The sequence below is a fragment of the Micromys minutus genome (assembly GCF_963924665.1).
Source record: "Micromys minutus genome assembly, contig: SCAFFOLD_112, whole genome shotgun sequence".
Classification (NCBI taxonomy): domain Eukaryota; kingdom Metazoa; phylum Chordata; class Mammalia; order Rodentia; family Muridae; genus Micromys; species Micromys minutus.
Genome location: NW_027667875.1, coordinates 1051429 through 1070774, shown reverse-complemented (window position 1 = coordinate 1070774; position 19346 = coordinate 1051429). Strand labels below are relative to the sequence as shown.

Genomic DNA, 19346 nt, shown 5'->3' with positions numbered 1-19346 from the left:
GTGTGAACCTAGAGGAAGTCAGAGATTGGTGTTGAGTCTCTCTGCTGCTGATTTCTCACTGAACCTAGTGAAAGACCCCCGGAGGGTATCTTCCGTCTGAAGTGACCCCTCCCAAGGAGCAGCAAGACCACTCACTTCGGATGCAAGTAGCAAGAGGTTTATTTACACAGGTACCTGTGGGCACACAGTCTCTCAGAGGACTTGTGCGCCGGACAAAAGGGCAGTCCCCTTTTTATAGGGCTTGGGGGGCAGAAGCAAGGTACAGAAGCAGAAGCATAGCAACAGGGTTCTAATTGGTTAGTTTAATTGTGGCCAGGGAGTGAGCCCAAGGACAGGGCTCTAAGGAAACAGCTCCTGATACCAGCTGGGGCTGCAGCTCCTGAGAATAGTTGCCTTGGGCTTATCTAAGTATGGGAACTATGGCAGAAATATGGCTTTAAGGAGGCAACTCCTGGTACCAGTCAGGCTGCAGCTTCCGAGGATAATTGCTTTGGGCTCATCTAAGTGTGGGGACGGTGGCAGAAATATGGCTTTAAGGAGACAACTCCTGGTTCCAGTCGGAGGCTGCAGCTTATCTGAAAGCTGGGCTTGTCTGAGTGTCTCCCTTTCTTTGTCTATTGCTAGCTGGCCTCTCACCGGTATCTTGCTTGGCCACCTGGGACCCTGACCTAGCCTGCCCCGTGTGTGCACAGCCTTACAGACATGGCATTTACTGTTGCTAAGCGGGGGTCTTTCACTAGAACTCACAAGTTCAACTAATCTAGCCGTGATACTCAGTTACCCTGAGTGCTGTCTCTGCCTTCCAAGTGCTAAAATTGTGCACAGGTCATCACACCCCCATTTCTTATTTTTACACAGATGCTGGGAAACTAAGATCGAGTATTCATATTTCTGCAGCAAGTGCTTAAACCACTGAGTCTCCTCTCTCTTAAGATTAGTTTTTGAAGTTGAATAGGGAAGGAAGTAGAGGGTTCTTGTTTTTATTTTAACCCCACCACTCCAACTTGTGACTCTTTGCTGTGTGGCCATCCACAGGAGTGTGGTCTACCTACCAGTAGCTAAGGTACACTAATTCTTCATCCACTGACAGTTGTCCATGGCTCCTTCGTTAGGGCCAGGACTTTTAAGCCCACTTTCCACCTCCGGGAATTTTGTCTGGTTTGAGTTTGCACAGTTCTTTTGAGAACTTTCTTCAACTTGAATTGATGGTTGGTTGATTAGTTATTTGTTTGTTTTGTTTATTTGTTTTCCTTTTTCCTATTTTGATATTGGGGGTTACATTTATAGCATTTTGAATATGTGCTCCTATTCTACCAGTAAGCTATACCCAGCCTTCAGGTTTTACTGTTTCTAAAATTAAATTAAGATAATTATATTCTCCTTTTAAAAGCCTTTCCATCTACTTTATTTATGCTTTATTTTTAGTTTATTATATTTGATGTGTGTGCGTGTGGCTGTTTGCACATGAGTGCAAATGTTTGAGGGTGGCCAGAGGCATTAGATTCCCTAGGAGCTCGAGTTATAGGCACTTATGAGCCACCTGACATAAGTACTGGCGATCAAATTTGGATCCTCCGGAAAAGTAGTATGTCCCCCACCCCTTAACTGCAAAGCCATCTCTCCAGCCCCTCGCCCACCATCTACTTTAAACATGTCATGACTAGTGAATGGCAAAAAAACAAATATTCTAGTGAACAATAAATAGTAGTAGAATACCTGGAGAAAGCCTCTGTGAACACTGAGAATTGAAGCCCAGGGCAGTACATTTGCATTTGAAGCTCAGGGCAGGTTCAGCAGACTTAGGTGTGGCTGTCTCTTGGGATCCCCTTTTGTCCCTGATCTTCACACCTGGCCTCCAAGAGAGATGTTTACAGGATTTTTGATTATTAACTTGCTTGTTCCCTATGTTATCTTTCTGCATGAATTAAAGTGATTTAAAAGACGACTAAATAAAGAAGACTTCACTTCAGCCTCAAGACTGGCAGAAGTCATGTTACAAATTTGAAAAATAAAAGAAAGAAAGAAAGAAAGAAAGAAAGAAAGAAAGAAAGAAAGAAAGAAAGAAAGCCTCTCTGACTGTTGATAATAGTTCTTGGGAGGGGGTGGTTTTAGTGCCTTAGACACATAAAAATCTCACTTCTGCTTTCACAGGCTCTGGTCCCAATGAAATAAGTTCAACAGGGTCTATCTAGCCCATGTAGTCCTCATCCCCAACTCCCACATGACTGATTTCTCTTCTAGAATTGGCTAGGAAATGAAATTGAGGTCATGGTCAATACTAAGGAAGGCAGACGACATCTGAATGGCCTTCTTGAAGAGAGAAAGATCCTTGCTCAAGCTGTGGCACAACTCAAAGAAAAAAGAGAATTTGGAGAGAACCCACCACCTAAACTCCGAGTAAGTGTCATGGGAAAATGCTGTCAATAACCACAGGGAATTTCCATCAAATCCCCACTGCATTTGAGGACTCTTTCCTTTGAAATTCCATCTTCTTGCCCACTATCTTTGCAGAGGCGCACATTCTCACGAGATGAAATACATGGTCAAGATTCAGGAGCAGAGGATTCTAACGCAAAGCAGATTCAAAGCCTAGAGACTGAATTGGAGCTCAGGTAAAGAGGCTCTATCTGAAACATGAAATATGCCTGGAACCCAAACAGACACCATCAATCCAGTCATTCAAGGGTCTCCTTCCTTTTCAGAAAATTTTTATGGGGAAAAGAACCCCAAAGAATGTAACAATGTTTTGAACCTGTGTGTTTAAAGTTATGTTGTGCTATATAGATTGCATCCATTGTGCTAGGATGAGGTAAGTGCCGTTCTTCCCACCTTACAAATGTAAAATGAAATTGGAGATCTTAAACTTTTTGAAAAAGGGACCAACAATACACATTGCAGCAGACAGCACCTTCACTTCAACAAATGGTATAGTTCAAGCTGCTTGGGTAGCTACATGTAGAAGAATGAAACTAGATCCTCCTCTCTTGTTCTACACAAACAACTCCAAATAGCTTAAAGCCCTGATACCATAATTTAATAGAGGAGAAAAGAATGAACACATTTCAACTTATAGGCACAGAAAAGGGCATTCATTCAGAATAGGACTCTGGAAGCACCTGATTTTGACAATTGACAAATGGGAACTCATGAAATAAACAAGTAAAGGTTTTGTATGTCAAATGACACCATCATTTCGGTAAAGAAGCAGCCTATAGAATAGGAAAAATTCTTTGCCAGCTACGTATCTGACAGAAGGTTAAAAACTGGACTTTACGGGGAACGAAGACAAATGAGCCAGGCTGTGGTAGCACACCTTTAATCGCAACATTCAGGAGGCAGAGGCAGGTAAATCAGAGTTTGAGGCCAGCCTGGTCTACAGAGCAAATTCCAGGACAGCCAGGGCTACAAACCCTGTCTTGAAAAAATAAAAATAATAAAATAAAAAATATCCAACTGTTGGGGTCCAGGAGTCTCCCCACAAACCACCGGAGCTCTGGTCTCAGTCAGGCAGGGATGGTTTATTGAACACACACCTAAAGACTGATCATCCAGGGCAACAGCTCAGACTCACGAGCTGAAAGCTGCACACTGGACATTTCTCAGGGACAGCTTATAAAGACCACAACGAGCTCATACGCAGGTGCTGGAAGTGCTGCTGGTAGCTGGCCCTGACTCAAGCCATCTTAGACAGAATAGTTCATACTGGCCTTTAATTTGATAGGTCCTGCCTGAAGCTTATGGTTGTGGAATTTTTTAAGATTAACACACCTCATAGCATATAGACTATAACAGAGTATGTGGTCAGCATGACCTTGCTCTGAGTTGTTATTTTTCTGGGTCAATGACTGGCAGGCATGTTATAACAAAGATATGAAATAGGTGGTGGCCATGGAACAGAATGGCTACAGCTATGCTGGGGGGATGGGCTTCAATACAAATACAATACAAATACAAAGCCAGGTATACACATACCTGGCTTTAAACAAAATTGAGAAAACAGTGAGACAAAGAAGTAACAGAAACTTCACACACCATAATGTGATCACCTCTGTACCTATATATGCACAGAGAAATAAATAAAAGGTAGAATTTTTTCTACATTTCAATATATATGTTCCATTTATTTCAACTGATATTTAATTAAATGAAAGCCATTTGGTTATTTCATTGGGGTTCTTTTTGTTACAGGTCTAGAAGTACCACATAAAATTTGAATCAGGTGCCTTAATTTTCTAACTGATCATTTCATACATAAAATTTTTTTCATGTTTTACTCAGAGCTCCTCCCTTTCTCCTTGCTCTTGAGGCTGATCACAGTAAATGTCACTGTTCTCTCCCTTGAAGGAGCGCTCAGATTGCCGACCTACAGCAAAAGCTTCTGGATGCTGAAACTGAAGACCGGACAAAACAACGCTGGGAGAATATTGCCACATATCTCGAAGCTAAATGTGCCATAAAGTATTTAGTTGGAGAGGTAAAACCATTCTTCTTAGCAACAGCTCTAGGGGAACTGCTGCGTAGGTCAAAGTATACAGTGCTGGTCAAAGTTTCTTGGTGCTGTAGCTACTTTTCATGGTAGAAACCCCAGTGATGCTAATACTAAAGCCTTTAATGAGTAAGCATTGGTTAAAAAGAAGTAAGTCCAAGCCAGTTACTTAGAAAGAGCAGAAATTTATACTCATCATACCTGACATAAAGCAAATATTCATTTATGTGAGCTACTGTTACTAGGAAAAAAACCCATAAGAAGTTACTGGTTAAGCATAAAGTATTGTACTACATTTAAAAACATGTATGAGGTGTGTATTTAAAAACTTGAGACACAGTCCCAAGGACAAAAACTTAACCATTTTTGATATATATAGATTCATTTTAAGGAAAGTTGATTTGGAGGGAGTTGTTTGTTTTCTGTTTTATTTTAGTTTTGGTTTTTATTGAGACAGAGTTTTTCTGTGTAGCCTTGACTTTCCTGGAACTCACTCTGTAGACCAGGCTCCCAGAAATGTGACTGTCTACCTCCAGAGTGCTAAGATTAAAGGCGTGTGTCACACCTGGCTTTCTTCACTCATCTGAAGTTCATAATAAACTGTCAGAAGATGAATCAAAGTTATCACTCAACCTATATATTTCATGAATCCACAAGTTTCTGCATTGCTATGCTTTATACATTTTTGTCTTGGGCTAGCTAATGTATTCTGCTAAGGAATCCTGACTACTCTTGGGAACCTACTCATTATCTGAGCTATTAGTAAAAATAAAAGTGGGTGGGCCAGTGCAAGATACTAGTCTTGCCTAAAGAGGTATATCTAGAAAGATCTGCAATTTTAGCACTCGTGTCTATGAGTTCTAACATGTAAACAGGAATTCTAAAACAAAATTGGCTAATACACTGTGTCCTGTGTGAATTCCTGCTTAAAATTTAAGATCTACTTAAAGTTTCAGAGTTTTGGAATTGTCAGATTCTGTCCATGTTAAGTTTATTCTTGCCTTGAAAGAGAGCAACAGATAAATGACCCAGTGTGGCTTCTACCCTGTCTTTGCATAAATATTGACTTATGGCCTAGGAATGAAACTATCCTTTTAGGGGGCTGGAGAGGTGGTTCAGGGAACCCATTTTTGACTCCTAGCATCCATGTGGTAGCTCACAACCATTTGTAACTCTAGTTCTAGGTGATCTGACATCCCTCTTTAGGCCTCTGCAGGCACCAAACATATCATATACAAATGTACATGCAGAAAATATTCATATACATCAAAAGTAAAAAAAAAAATTAAAGCCAGTTAGTAGTATTACTTCAATTCACTATTAGAACCCACATGACATGGGAAAAAATGACAATGGATTTAGAGTTTCTTGGAAGCACTTTTCTCAAACTGTTTCAAAAAGCTGACCTTTTCTTGCCAGATGAATGGGAGAAGATAGCTCATTCTCCAAATAAAATTACTTTCTCTTATGTTTTCAGCTGGTCTCCTCCAAAATACAGGTGAGCGAACTTGAAAGTAGCCTGAATCAGAGCAAGGTCAGCTGTATTGAAGTGCAGAAGATGCTGTTTGAAGAGCAAAATCATTTTGCTAAGATAGAGATGGATTTCAAAGAAGAGCTGGTCAAAATGGAGCAACAGCACCAAGAAAAGGTAACTGAGCAAGACAAGGATTTGCTGAGGCATGGGCTGAGACTGCCTTTGGTTGCTCAGCTTTTCAAAGCGGTGGAATGTGCCTGGCATGCTGGTGCTGCCTGTAATCCTAGCACTCTGGGAAGCTAAGGCAGAAGAATCATCTCAAGTTCAGAGTCAGTCTGGGCCATATTGAGACCCTGTCACTATTTGAAAAATAAATAAGCAGGCACCAGTGGCCCATGAAGCTTCCTTTCAAAAGTTTATGTGGCCTTTTCCACATTTTGCAAGTACCTGAAACAGAAATAACTTGTCTAAGTGGCTCTTAACCACTGGCTCAAATTCTAAGATTAACACATGGAGAAACACCCTTTCTAGGTTTATTACTTTGGACCATGAAAAGACATTCTTTATCTTTAACTCACAAAATAGTTACCTGGGGCTGGAGAGATGACTCAGTGGTTAAGAACACTGACTGCTCTTCCAGAGGTCCTGAGTTCAATTCCCAGCAACCACATGGTGGCTCACAACCACCTGCAATGGGATCTGGTGCCTTCTTCTGGTGTGTCTGAAGACAGCAACAGTGTACTCATATATAATAAATTTTAAAAATCTTTAAAAATTGTTACCTGGACCCTGCTTGAGCTAAAGAACACCCCTTCCCCTCACCACTTGAAACCACCCAGTGTGTTGTGTCTCTCTCTAGGTGTTGTACCTTCTCAGCCAGCTGCAGCAATGCCAAATGACAGAGAAGCAGCTGGAGGAATAAGTTAGTGAAAAGGAACAGCAGCTGCTTAGCACCCTGAAATGTCAGGTATGCAAAACATGATGGATAGTCCTGACTCATTTGGGCCATGGCACTTGGCAGCAGAAAGTAATTAACCACTTACAAACCTGAGCCTTTACTCCTTTGAGGCCCTGTTGAATCTGGTTAAGGGAAGATCAGCACAGCTCCAATAATAGCCTAACTTTCAGAACTAAAACAGAAGCCTCCACATCATACTTATGCCTCCTGATTCTTGTGCCGAAACCCTAAGCTTCAGCGCTGAAGAAGTACACTCATCTAGGATTTACCTAAAATCTTGATGGCAGTAAGCTGAAGCAGGCTTTGTGGTGAAGATTGCTCAGTGTTCTTGCAGAGGGCTTGAGTTCCCAGCACATGTCTGTCAGCTAACAACTGCATGGAACTCCAGCTCCAGGAGGAATCCCATACCTGGCTGTCAGCCTCTCCACACATCTGCACTCAAAGGCACATGCACATAATTAAAAATGATAAAAAGAAATCGAAAAAATCCTAAGGGCATTCAACGGTTCTGAGCCAATGCCTGCCATGTTAGTAAAATGTCCAGGATCTAAAATTCTTTCAAAGGCTGGGAACACCACACCCTTTAGAAACATGTTGGAGCACTATTTAGTCCAATGTAGAATCTTATTCCTGCTCAGTCTCCAGGGTTCCCTTAGCTCTTCCTACTGTAAGACATATTCAAACTCGTTAAAGTTGTATACATGAATCCTGTTGCCTTAACTGCAAACAAATATAATCGGGCTTGTTAGAATAGGGTGCAGACTAGTCTGTGTGAGAAGGGTGCACAGAAGCACCTGCAGATTTCAGGGAACAGCTAAACTAATGCTGTGTGGGATTCTGAACCAGCCTGCTTATGTGCATAGGCGAGAATGGGAAAGGATAAGAAAATTTGCTTCCTTCAAGTATATTCATGACTATTGGGGAATACTGAAATATAAGAGACATTCAAAGAAGTAAAGCTGTGTCTGGCATTTAAAATCAAACAAAAACTATCATCTACCAGACACTTGAAAGCAGTGTTTTAATCTGAGTTATTTAGTAACTCTTTATGTGGACCCAAAATAACCCCACCTGTAACTGCAATCTGGAACTAGAAGGAAGAGCTTAGGAAGATGCAAGAAGTGTGTGAGCAAAATCAGCAGCTTCTCCAAGAAAACACTGCCATCAAGCAGGTAAGACGTCTTTCTACCCACTTAATAAGCCTCAGGAGACTCCCACTGAGGCTCACCCTTGGAAGCAACCTTCAGTATTGATGACTATATTACCCAGTTTTGTGTGGTCTCCATTGAGTTTTTATATGACACAGTCATGTACATTTCAAAGTGTTAGAAACACAAGATTTTGCAAGGTATGGTTGTATATACCTGTAATCCAGCATTTGGGAAGCAGAGACAGGCTGAACTTAATGAGTTTTGAAGCCAGTTTGGTCTATAGTAAACTCTTAAGTCAGCCAAGGATACATAGTAAGGTTCCGTCTCATAAAAACCCACAAAGAAAGAAAGGAAAAATAAAGTATACCCCTTCCTAAATCTAGTAGTGATCTGAGAAAGTCAGTCCTCAACAACAGTCCTGTCACACACCTCACTTGAATAGCAAAACAGTAAAGGTTAGCTCCTGTCTGAAATCTTTGGGTTAGCCACTCCTCAGCAAACATTTATACTATTATAATTGAAATAGTGCTGTGAGCTGAATGTAGATTAAATGGCCATGTAAGCCAAGGAGGTAGAGTTCAGAAGCATACACAGGAACAGAAGGATCGAGGACCTAACTAACACCTTTGGAAAGGAGTTTGCAGGCATGAAGCAATTATGGGTACACTTGTTCTTGGGGAAACACTGAAGCATAGCAAATATTGTAACCACATACTACCTAATATGAATCATAGTCTATTTCTAAAACACTATGAAATGATGCTTTTTAGTTTGGCAAGTGACTATACATGAACTTTAAAGAGATCAAGTTGACTCTCCTACTTAATAACCTCACAATATGCAAATGCTTTGGCCACTCTTGATCAGACTGCTTGGAAGACACATTAGTTATACATAAAGACCATCTTTATTGTTGTTTCACTATCTTGTACTTACTAAAAGGATACTGTAGCAGGCACCGAGGATGGCTTTCTCAGAACTAATGGCTTCCTCACTAAGACGCTAAATGATAGGTCACATGTTATAGTAGACAGAGTAACAACCCAGAAGCTAAATAGGCATGGAATCTATCTAATCTGGAATTTATCAATAGTTCATTGAGTAACTTTGAACGAGTCATTTACTCTGCCTGAGTCTGCATTCCCTTGTATGTACAATGAAGAGATGAAACCAGCATAGATTACTTCTAGTGCTAATGTCTTGAGTCCAAGGACTAGTCAAAATATTAATAATAGTACCTTTATATGATGTTATAATATTGTATATGACATCATATAAAGGTACTATTATTAATATGTGTGTGTCACCTTGTGAAGAATAAGATAATTATTTATATTTTTATTAAGGTACTGAAAGCATCTTTAAATATTTCTCATTTATCACCTGGGGGTGGGGCACATCTTTATTAGTTTTGTTCTTTTCTGAGACACTAGCTTGACCTTGAACTCCCTGTGTGGCTCAAGCTGGCCTCATGTGTGGGCCTCCCAGTACAGGTGTGTGCTGCTATATGTGCTCAAAAGAAACAGATACTCTTGTCTATATTTTGTTGATAAAGAGCTGAACTTGAAAGTACTTTTTCAACGGTCATGGCAAATGTTAATTTTAGGAGTAAACACTTCTAAGTTCTACCCTGGTATTCTTTATTCTTTGAGTTTAAAACTTGTTCTTCTGAGATATATTGAACACTCTGCTAGAATTACAGACTGTAAAATGGTATCCTCAACCCTAGTTTTTCTCAAGGGAAATCTTTAAAATAGAACCTGGGACTCTACCTCTAGATGTTCTGACCAGGTTGATCTGAGGTAGGATTTGGCATTTTAGAACACTTCCCCAAGATTTCCTTTCTTTCTCTCTCTCTCTCTATTTCTTTCTTTCCTTCCTTCCTTCCTATGTTATATGTTGTGGGTCTATGTGGGTGAATGCCACATGTATACAGGCGTTGAACATAGATCGTTAGAACCCTTGGAGCTAGAGTTACAGTTGGTTACAAGCCACCTAATATGGGTGCTGGGAACTGAACTCAGGTCCTCTGAAAAAGCAGCAATCACTCTTAATCACTGCTCCAACCCTTGCAGTGATTTCTTTAGCCCCTGCTGAGAATCTGCAAGCCTAGGAGTCTTTCTGTTCCTTGTGATATGCTAGTGGTTTGCCAGCAGGTTCGGTATAGTTGTGTCAAAGTCTCTCTGGCATTCTAATCTGCTTTCTTGAATGAGGGAGAAAAAGATGAAATTATACCTTACGTGTGTGACACTCCAATCTGCCAAGTGTATTATGAGCATTCAACTATACTGTGACCACTACCATCTAGCCTCTGCTGCCTTGAAGATTAGCAAGAGCAGAAGTTCATAGCAGCTGCTGGGTCCTGCATATGGAAAAGTCCAGTCACCCACGACAGTTCTTGAGCTGTCATTTGTGATATTTATCCCATAAGATGAAATAGACAAATGCTGACAGGGTAGAAGAGCATTTCTGAAGCCTGTAGCTAATTCACAAGTGGACAACGGACCCAGGCTACAGTAGGAAATGGAGCCCATTCTGAAGGGGCTTCTATAACCAGGTCATAGAACTCTTTATCTTTCACTAGTTTTATTCAAAGGAGCTAAAGGGATTTTTAATTTTATTATAATGTATCTTGTTGATAAAGGTGACTAAGATGGGCATTCTTATCTAATACTGTTAGACATGTAAATTGGTTTACCTACTCTAGAGGGCAACCTGAAACTAATCAGAAACTTTAAAAATATCCCCATCATGATCACTTTAGGAGCACATATATTAAAACTTTTTATATTCTTTGATCCAGTTGTTATATACATAGTAAGGAAATAGCCATCAATATGGAGCTTGCTGTATTCATTCAGTGAATCTTTTCAAAGTAACTTTGTGCCAGGAATGAACACTATTTCTGAGAATATAGCAGTTAACTTTGTCATTGTGAACATATTCTTGTAGGAAAAGACATAGTAAGCAGAAAAACAAAATAATTCTGGATAGTGATACAGAAGAGAACAAAAATTCCATGTTGACTTTGTAGGAAGGATGGGGAGGGCAAAGGCTTTCTGCGAATCAAAGAGAGGGTTAAGATGAGATGGAGACAATGTGAGGAAACCAGGCACCTGTAATCCTGGTTCTCTAGAGGCTAAAGCAGAAGAATCTCACATTCACGGCCAGCCTGTGCTAAGTGATACAGGCCTAAGTCCCAAACAAGAAAGTGAGGGGGAGGGAAGTGAAGGAGAAGAGGCAATGAAAAGACCTCAGGGAAAGAGTGGACTTTGTGTCTCAGCACCCAAGAAGGTCATTGTCAAGGAATGAGTGAGAAAGGTAAAGATAGCCATAGAGGCCCAACTAGTCTACCTTCTATTTGTGTATGAGAATATCCACTGCAACATGATTTGCAGTAGCAAATGTTTTCTTTCAAAACTATCCTAATATCTAACATTAGGGGACTAGTTAAATAAATTGGTGTATCGGCATGATGGAATATTGTGTATAGCTATTGAAATCATGGCTTTCACATTTTGTACTGATATGTGTTATCCTCCTGTTCAGAAAAAAAGATGTTATTATGGTTTCCTTTATAGCTACAGAACAAACACGATAGATCTCATGTGCAAAGCAGCTAAGATCTTGAATGTTATTATAAACTTAGAATGAGTCCACAGAGATGTGCAAGAAAAAAATGCTGACAGTTATGCTTTCAGGGCTTGGGGTGTTTGGTTTGGGGTTTGGTCTTGGGAGATTTTTTGGTTTTTGTTTTGTTTTGGTTTGGCTTTTTGCTTTTGATTTTTTTTCAAGTCAGGGTTTTTAGACAACCCTGGCTATCTTGTAACTCACTCTGTAGACCAGGCTGACCTCAAACTCATAGATATGCCTGCCTCTGCCTCCCAAGTGCTGGGATTACAGGTGTGCACCACCACTGCCCTGTGATTTCAGGCCTTGTTAATCACCAGACTATTGGATTCACTTTTGTTCTGGATTTGAAGGGGTGGTTTTGGTTTACTGAAAGGATCTCACTATGTAGCCCTGGCTACCCTGGCCTTGGCGGCCTCTGCCCCCCTGAGTGCTGGGGTTAAAGGTTTGGGCTGCCATGACCTGCTGCACGGACTACTTTAAAGCTAGTTCTCCCCATGTATTACACTCATACAGATGATGTAGGAGACTCAAATGCCAAACTTGAATTTATTATCCCTATTGTATTTTTTATTTCTCCTTTCAGCCTATAATTGCAGCCTGTCAAAATATTTTCAGATTGTAATTTTTGTTATCTTAACTATTAATCATCCTTCCAGCTTTCTGCTATTGTTAGAGCCTGATAAACATGGCTACACTGTAAAGTGGCTGTGAGAGAGAGAGAGAGAGAGAGAGGAGAGAGAGAGAGAGAGGGAGGGAGGGAGGGAGGGAGGGAGGGAGGGAGAGAGGGAGAGAGGGAGGGAGGGAGGGAGGGAGGGAGGGAGAGAGGGAGAGAGGGAGGGAGGGAGGGAGGGAGGGAGGGAGAGAGGGAGAGAGAGGAAGAGAGAGAGAGAATGTAGATGAGTTAGTGCTCCAAACAAAGCCCTAGCTGGACAAAATGTAAAAATGTGCATTGAAAGAAAATCTAACTCGGTCCTAAAATAAACCTAACTGTACTACCATATTGCTGCCTGCAGGGCTTTGCCCCTGAAATGGTCCCCAGTGTTTATCTGGTACTTGACACAAGCAGGTGTTAGGACAGCCTCCTTATCTATCTTCAGCTATACTGCCCAAAGTAGAGCATTGGATTGTTTGTATAACCTGCTCTTCATTAGCCTATGGTACTTCCTGGTGAAATGAAGGAAGGGAATAGAGAAGACAGATTTGATCAAGATGATGAACTTTCCTTTCTTTCTAAAAAACATGTGCATGTAGAGGGATAGGACTTTAAAATGTCCATCAAATCCTTTCAGTAATGTGTCCTTCCACAAACTTGTTTTGCAGTGTTCCTGCAAAGGCTGGTGCGGGAACAAGCAATGTGGATGCAGAAAGCAAAAGTCAGACTGTAATGTGGCCTGCAGCTGTGACCCCACAAAGTGTCACAACCGCCATCAGAACCAGGTAGGAACAGTATTGCTTTCCCTTAACCATACCTTTGAACCTCTCTGGAGTTTGTATCCTTCTTCTTCTGCCCCAAAAACCTGGAATCTCCTACAGTTATTCCTACCCTTTTTTTCTGCACCCAGAAAGAGGCTCACTCCTCAGGTATGCACTCCCCACCCTCACCGCCAGCCTTGCCATGAAGCTTCTGTATAATTTCTGAAACAGGAACAAGGGACAGGAATGCAAGAACTTACAGGTAAACAGGGACACAGGATCAAACTAGTCCAGAGGCTTGGCTGAAACTGTGAAAACCTCGTGCTGAGATGGCAGCTTCTAGAAAGGAATTTAATCCTTCTAATATCTTGAGACAGTAGTTAGTAGACCCTAAAGGAAGCAAGCATTCTGTGGCTGTAAGAAAAGACCCACAGGAATTTCATCTACTAGTCACTGTTGTGAGCCAAGTTAACTACAGCTTTCTTTATGTCACTTCTAGGAAGAGCAAACTCTGAGAAATAAAATGTGCCCTGAAAGAAATAAAATGAGCCATGTGCACAGCAAGCAGGCTCAATCCCTGACCTCTCCTTATGCCTGCCTGTGCAATGGCAAGAAGGCTTTGCTATAGCCCTTGATCCAGAATCCAAGACTCCCACCAAGTGTGGTGTAGCAGACATTTGTCATACAGTTCCTAGACATTTACACAGGAACAATTTGGCTTGGGACTCTCATTTCAAAGGTTAGTTCTAAACTAAGCATCAGAGGACTAAAATGACAAGCTATGTAGGTCAGGATAAATGTCAGGCACATATTTGGGACCTGTAAGGGTTCCCTGTTTCATGGTTTTTCATTTAGGGTTCTAAAACACTGAAGCTGCTGCATGAAGGAATCTTTGGCCAAAACCTTTAGAATTCCATTTCCATCAAATCCATGTGCTCTTCACCTACTTTCCTTTTGGGCCTCCCTCAGGATTTCAGTTAAAGAAAACTATTGATCTGGGCCAGTGCTTCCATTTTACAGAAGAGGAAAGTAAAATCCGGAGGCAAGCTGACATGACTTGCCTGCTAGACAGCTGGTCATGGCAACTGAGATGAAACCTCTGGGTTACAGACAGCTACAGTTTTAAGCCCAGCTCTATGCAGAGTCACCTTGTGATTGACCTAAAGTGACTTCTGTCCTTTGGATTTCATTTTCTTATCAGAAAGGAATACTAGTGCAGGTGGCCTCCTATAGCAGTGCTGTTGTAGGTAGTAGAACTTTAATCAAAGAAATAATCAAGGCTTGGCCTAATTTCATTCTAGTTTATTTCTTGAGTAGGTCTTACTTGTTAAATACCCAGGTTAGACTCAAACTTGTCATCCCTCTGCCACAGCCTCCCAAGTTCTGGGATTGCAGATATATACCACCACATCTACCCTGGCCAAATTTTTAAAGTTTCTTTCACAGTATGTCTCATTCCAGACCTATACAGATCATTGGAGTCTGCCTCTTAAGTATGACAACATTTATCTCGGAACAGAACATGTTAAGTGAGCCCTATGGCTTCTCCAAATTGTAGCTCCCTTACGTTTGCTTTGAGTAATTGGCTGATCAGGTCCTCAGAGCTGGGACCTACCTGACTGAAGAGGAGCTGTTCTGTAACTCAGATAGCTAAATTACATTAAGCCTATCTGCTTGATTTCAGGACGACTTGGATGCTATTGAGCTAAATCAAGATTCTGAAAATTCCTTCAAATTGGAAGATCCCACAGAGGTGACCTCAGGATTAAGTTTCTTCAACCCTGTTTGCGCAACTCCCAGTAGCAAGGTGGGTGGCTAAATACAAGACTTGAATGAAAACTAAACATACATCCTTTTCTGCATTAGCTGTGATAGAAGGTTATGGGAGATAGTTGTGGGGAAAGATATTATCAAATTGCTGGCCACTGGCTGGAGTCTATTTATCTAAAAAAGCAGTTGCAGGGGATGCCTTTTGTGGAGCCTTTGTACTGGCTCAGCTGGGTCCATGTATTCACTTCTGTCTCTGTCTTTCCTAGATCCTGAAAGAAATGTGTGATTCTGATCAGGTACTGCTGAGGCAGCCTGCTTTTTCCCCTTCTTCTGACCACCCAGAACTGAAATCTATAGGATCAGAATCACAAGAAAATAAGGCCACAGGAAAGAAGAAGAAATGAGCTCTGGCCAGCAATTCGAGCTTCTTCTCTGGCTGCTCTCCTATCCAAGAGTTCCACTGAAGTTAGGGCCATTGTCTCTTCTTTCTGCAATGGACACACTCTTAGCTGCAGCACTGAGGGGAGGGTCACTAATGACTTCTGTAGCTTTTAGGTCTTCTTGCTATTGAAAAAAGGAGAAAAAGTGTCCCTAAAAGGAAGAGGATCTTTGCTGAGTGTTGGCCATTACCGTCTATGGCCTCCACTTACAGACAACTACTTTGCTTCTCTAGAAGGTGCTGAGCCTTCTACTGGAGAGAACCAACTGACCTTCCTGATACTCAAAAGGAACCAGTCCCCAGGACAGTCTAGCTCGCTCTTTGTCAACAGTTGAGTTGTCTCTTCATGGAGCCGAGGCCAACATGTTCTCTCGCGATCACATCAGCTTAATGGAAGAGCTTCGAGTAAGATGGAGACCTGCTTGACTCCCTCGCCAAACCCCAGGAATTGGGCAGGGAGCTTTCTACTCCATTTCAACTCCGGACTTTATAAACCCTTCAACTGTCTGTCACATGTGTTACTGAAGTTAGTGAAACATTTTTAAATGTTAATAAATAAACCTTAGCTCATTTACAGTTTGAAGGAGATCCTTCTATGATAGAAGAAGAAATAAAATTCCAGCATGTTTTCTTCGACCCCTGGGAAGTCTTAAAGAGATCCATTTCAATTTCCCCACAAATACACATACTTCCTTTTTCTGGGAAGGCTGCCTAGTTTTTTGTTTGGTGGTTTGTTTTGTTTATAGGGGTAGGGATTGAGCAAAGGGGCTCAGACATGCCAAGCAAACATTCTATCACAGAGCTTCCTGACCCAGCTTCCTACCCTTCCTTGGAATGTTGTGCCACTGTTGCTCTGCTGCTCTGGGGGAAGAAGGACACTGACACATTTAATGAGAATCCCCATACCATATTTATGCCAGAATTGTATTTGCTTCTCAAAAAAGAAAAGAAAAGAAATCGCTGGGCCTGGAGAGATGGCTCAGAAGTTAAGAGCACTGGCTGCTCTTCCAGAGGTCCTGAGTTCAATTCCCAGCAACCACATGGTGTCTCACAACCATCTGTAATGGGATCTGATGTCCTCATCTGGTTTGCAGGCATATATGTAGTTAGAGCATTGTATACATAGTAAACAAATAAATCTTTAAAATGTTCAAGGCCAATAGGAGCCTGTACTTTGCATAGAAGAAAATAAAGTGTCAGCTTTACCATCCAATAGCATATTTCTGAGAGAACGCTTTCATTGGGAGAATGTGTTTATCGTAACTCATGGTTTGAAGGTCCTAGGACATGGTTAGAAGCCCATATTAAATCATGACAGAAGCATGGAACAGAGCAGCTCACCTCATAGCCAGGATGGGAGAAAATAGTGGAAGGACCTGGGTCCTATCACCAGCCTTCAAGAGCATACTTCCAGTGGACTAAAGACACTTCACAAGAACCTACTTTTTAAAATTTCCCTCAAATGGTACCACTGGCCAGGGAACAAGCCATGAACACACCACCCTTTTTGGGAACATTAAATATCTAACATGCAGATGGTACTGTGGTACAAAGAGGTAGTTATAATGTCAGTGAGTAATAGAGCTAGGAACGGACCCCAAACATTTACCTTATAGTTCTTTCTAATGTCCTGTAATCTGATTAACGGTAGAGAGCTTTTGAGTTACAGAACAAAACTATTGCCCCTTTGCTTTCTCCCTTTAAAAGGGAGTGGAGGGACAAGGATTATAGAAGCTAGAAGGGGGCCAGCCTTGCAATGCCACATACAGGCTATATTTGAAGCCTCTGGGAGTTTACAAACCTTGATACTCATCTATGCATACTGACTCCTGTCCCCACCCCCACAGCCCCTAAAAGGCTCTTAAACCATCCCCACAAGAAAACAAGACTCCAGAATCCACCACAACCCAAGCAAAGGAAATTGAAAAACAACCTGCCAAGAATGACTCCCAGTGGAGGACTAGGTGACCTGCTGGCCCTCCCTGGCTTCCTGCCAGCAAGCAGTCTTGCTTCTCTTTGCATTTTAATTCTGAGAGAGTTAGAGTATCTCTGTCATTGCCAAATACAGCCTCTGGATACAATGGGAAAGGTGAGAGGGAGGGAAGCAGCTCCTGGCAGAAAAGAGCAGTCTCCCTCACAGGATAAAATCCAGTGTGTGAAGGGGGAGGGGAAGCCAGCTTATCTGTAAGGAGTCATCCTTTTCCACCAACACCCCTATAGTGCTCACAGACCCCAAGTCACTGCATCAGCCACAATCTAAGCTGTCCATCAAGCCCCTCCCAGCTCACGTGCAACCCTGTACTTTTTATACGAAGCTGAACATAGCTTGCTAGGCCACCAGCTTCTTTTGTACACATTCCTCTTCCAAAAGCCTGGTACCCTAACACCTGTTTGCAGTATAAACCTGATGAACTGAGCTTGATCCCAGGAACACAGGGTGGAAGGAAAGAACCAACCCCAATAAGCTGTCCTCTTATCTACACATACACAACAACAACAACAGCAAAACGGCCCAAAGTCAACGGTAGAGACTCAAAATCGAAAATGACTGAAATCACTGCCAAAGTGACGGAAAGGTTGAAATGACCCAAAAATCACCCAAAACGGCACAAAAGTCACCGGAACAGTTTCAAAATTGAAAATGACTGAAATCACTGCCAAAGTGACAGAAAGGTTGAAATGACCCGAAAACCACCTAAAATGGCCCAAAAGTCACCAGAACAGACTCAAAATCGAAAATGACTGAAATCACAGCCAAAGTGACGGAAAGGTTGAAATGACCCGAAAACCACCCAAAACGACCCTAAAGTAACTGGAACATTCTCAAAATCAAAAATGACTGAAATCACTGCCAAAGTGGCGGAAAGGTTGAAATGACCCGAAAACCACCCAAAACGGCCCTAAATCACCAGAACAGACTAAAAATCAAAAATGACAGAAATCACTGCCAAAGTGACAGAAAGGTTGAAATGATCCGAAAACCACCCAAAACGGCCCAAAATTCAACGGAACAGACTCAAAATCGAAAATGATTGAAATCACTGCCAAAGTGACAGAAAGGTTGAATTGACCAGAAAAATCACCCAAAACGTCCCAAAAGTCACTGGAACATTCTCAAAATCGAAATTAGTGAAATCACTGCAAAAGTGAAGAAAAGGTTGATATGAACAAAAAACCACCCAAAACGGCCCGAAAGTCACCGTAGAGACTCAAAATTGAAAAGGACTGAAATCACTGCCAAAGTGACAGAAAAGTTGAAATGATCCGAAAACCACCCAAAACGGCCCTAAATCACCGGAACAGACTCAAAATCGAAAATGAATGAAATCACTGCCAAAGTGACAGAAATGTTCAAATGACCCGAAACCACACAAAACGGACAAAACATCTCCCGACCAGACTCAAAATCGAAAATTACTGAAATCAATGCCAAACTGACGGAAAGGTTGAAATGACCCGAAAACCTCCCAAACGGATGAAAAGTCACCAGAACAGATGCAAAATCGAAAATGACTGAAATCCCTGCCAAAGAAACAGAAAGTTTGAAATGACCTGAAAACCACAAAAACGGCCCTAAATCACCGGAACAGACTCAAAATCGAAAATGACTGAAATCACTGCCAAAGAGACAGAAAGGCTGAAATGACCCAAAAACCACCCAAAACGAAAGAAAATTCACCGGAACAGACTCAAAATCGAAAATGACTGAAATCACAGCCAAAGTGACGGAAAGGTTGAAATGACCCGAAAACCACCCAAAACAGACGAAAAGTCACCGGAACAGACTCTTCTGGCAGGCAGGTATTCAGGCTTTAGATAGAGCACACATATATATTGAAAAAAAAAATGGAAGGAAGGAAGGAAGGAAGGAAGGAAGGCACAAAGGAGGGAAGAGAGAGGAAAAAAATTCTAGCTTTTGTCTGGCTGTGTGGGTGGCAGAGGCAGAGAGAATGGACCTCAGTGAGTTCACAGATAGCCAAGTCTACAGTGCAAGTTCCAGGGCTCCCAGGGCTATACAAAGA

At 41.7% G+C, this 19346-nt stretch overlaps 2 protein-coding genes across 2 annotated transcripts in view; both read left to right on the top strand.

Moving 5' to 3' along the window:
- LOC308416111 (chromosome-associated kinesin KIF4-like) overlaps positions 1 to 8235 on the top strand; it is a gene marked incomplete at its 5' end in the record, with an annotated part of 96638 nt that extends 88403 nt beyond the window's left edge. Inside the window, 7 exon segments of the mRNA XM_080942590.1 lie at positions 2242 to 2397; positions 2512 to 2612; positions 4345 to 4474; positions 5964 to 6134; positions 6820 to 6879; positions 6883 to 6927; positions 8013 to 8235. Of these exon segments, the coding sequence (XP_080798716.1) occupies positions 2242 to 2397; positions 2512 to 2612; positions 4345 to 4474; positions 5964 to 6134; positions 6820 to 6879; positions 6883 to 6927; positions 8013 to 8171 (822 nt within the window). The 3' untranslated portion in view covers positions 8172 to 8235.
- Positions 8236 to 12580: 4345 nt separating this feature from the next.
- On the top strand, positions 12581 to 15308 carry LOC308416112 (chromosome-associated kinesin KIF4-like). The gene is made up of 4 exons (XM_080942591.1): positions 12581 to 12859; positions 13023 to 13139; positions 14800 to 14922; positions 15152 to 15308. Exons 1-4 carry the CDS (start codon positions 12857 to 12859, stop codon positions 15287 to 15289), a joined length of 381 nt encoding a protein of 126 aa, XP_080798717.1. The 5' UTR covers positions 12581 to 12856; the 3' UTR covers positions 15290 to 15308.
- The last annotated feature ends 4038 nt before the right edge of the window (positions 15309 to 19346 follow it).

What these genes read in the sequence shown, in the direction of transcription:
- LOC308416112 (XM_080942591.1), top strand. An exon ending in ACAACCGCCATCAGAACCAG is followed by an intron (nt 13,140 to 14,799) that starts GTAGGAACAGTA and finishes GCTTGATTTCAG; the next exon opens with GACGACTTGGATGCTATTGA. An exon ending in GCGCAACTCCCAGTAGCAAG is followed by an intron (nt 14,923 to 15,151) that starts GTGGGTGGCTAA and finishes TGTCTTTCCTAG; the next exon opens with ATCCTGAAAGAAATGTGTGA.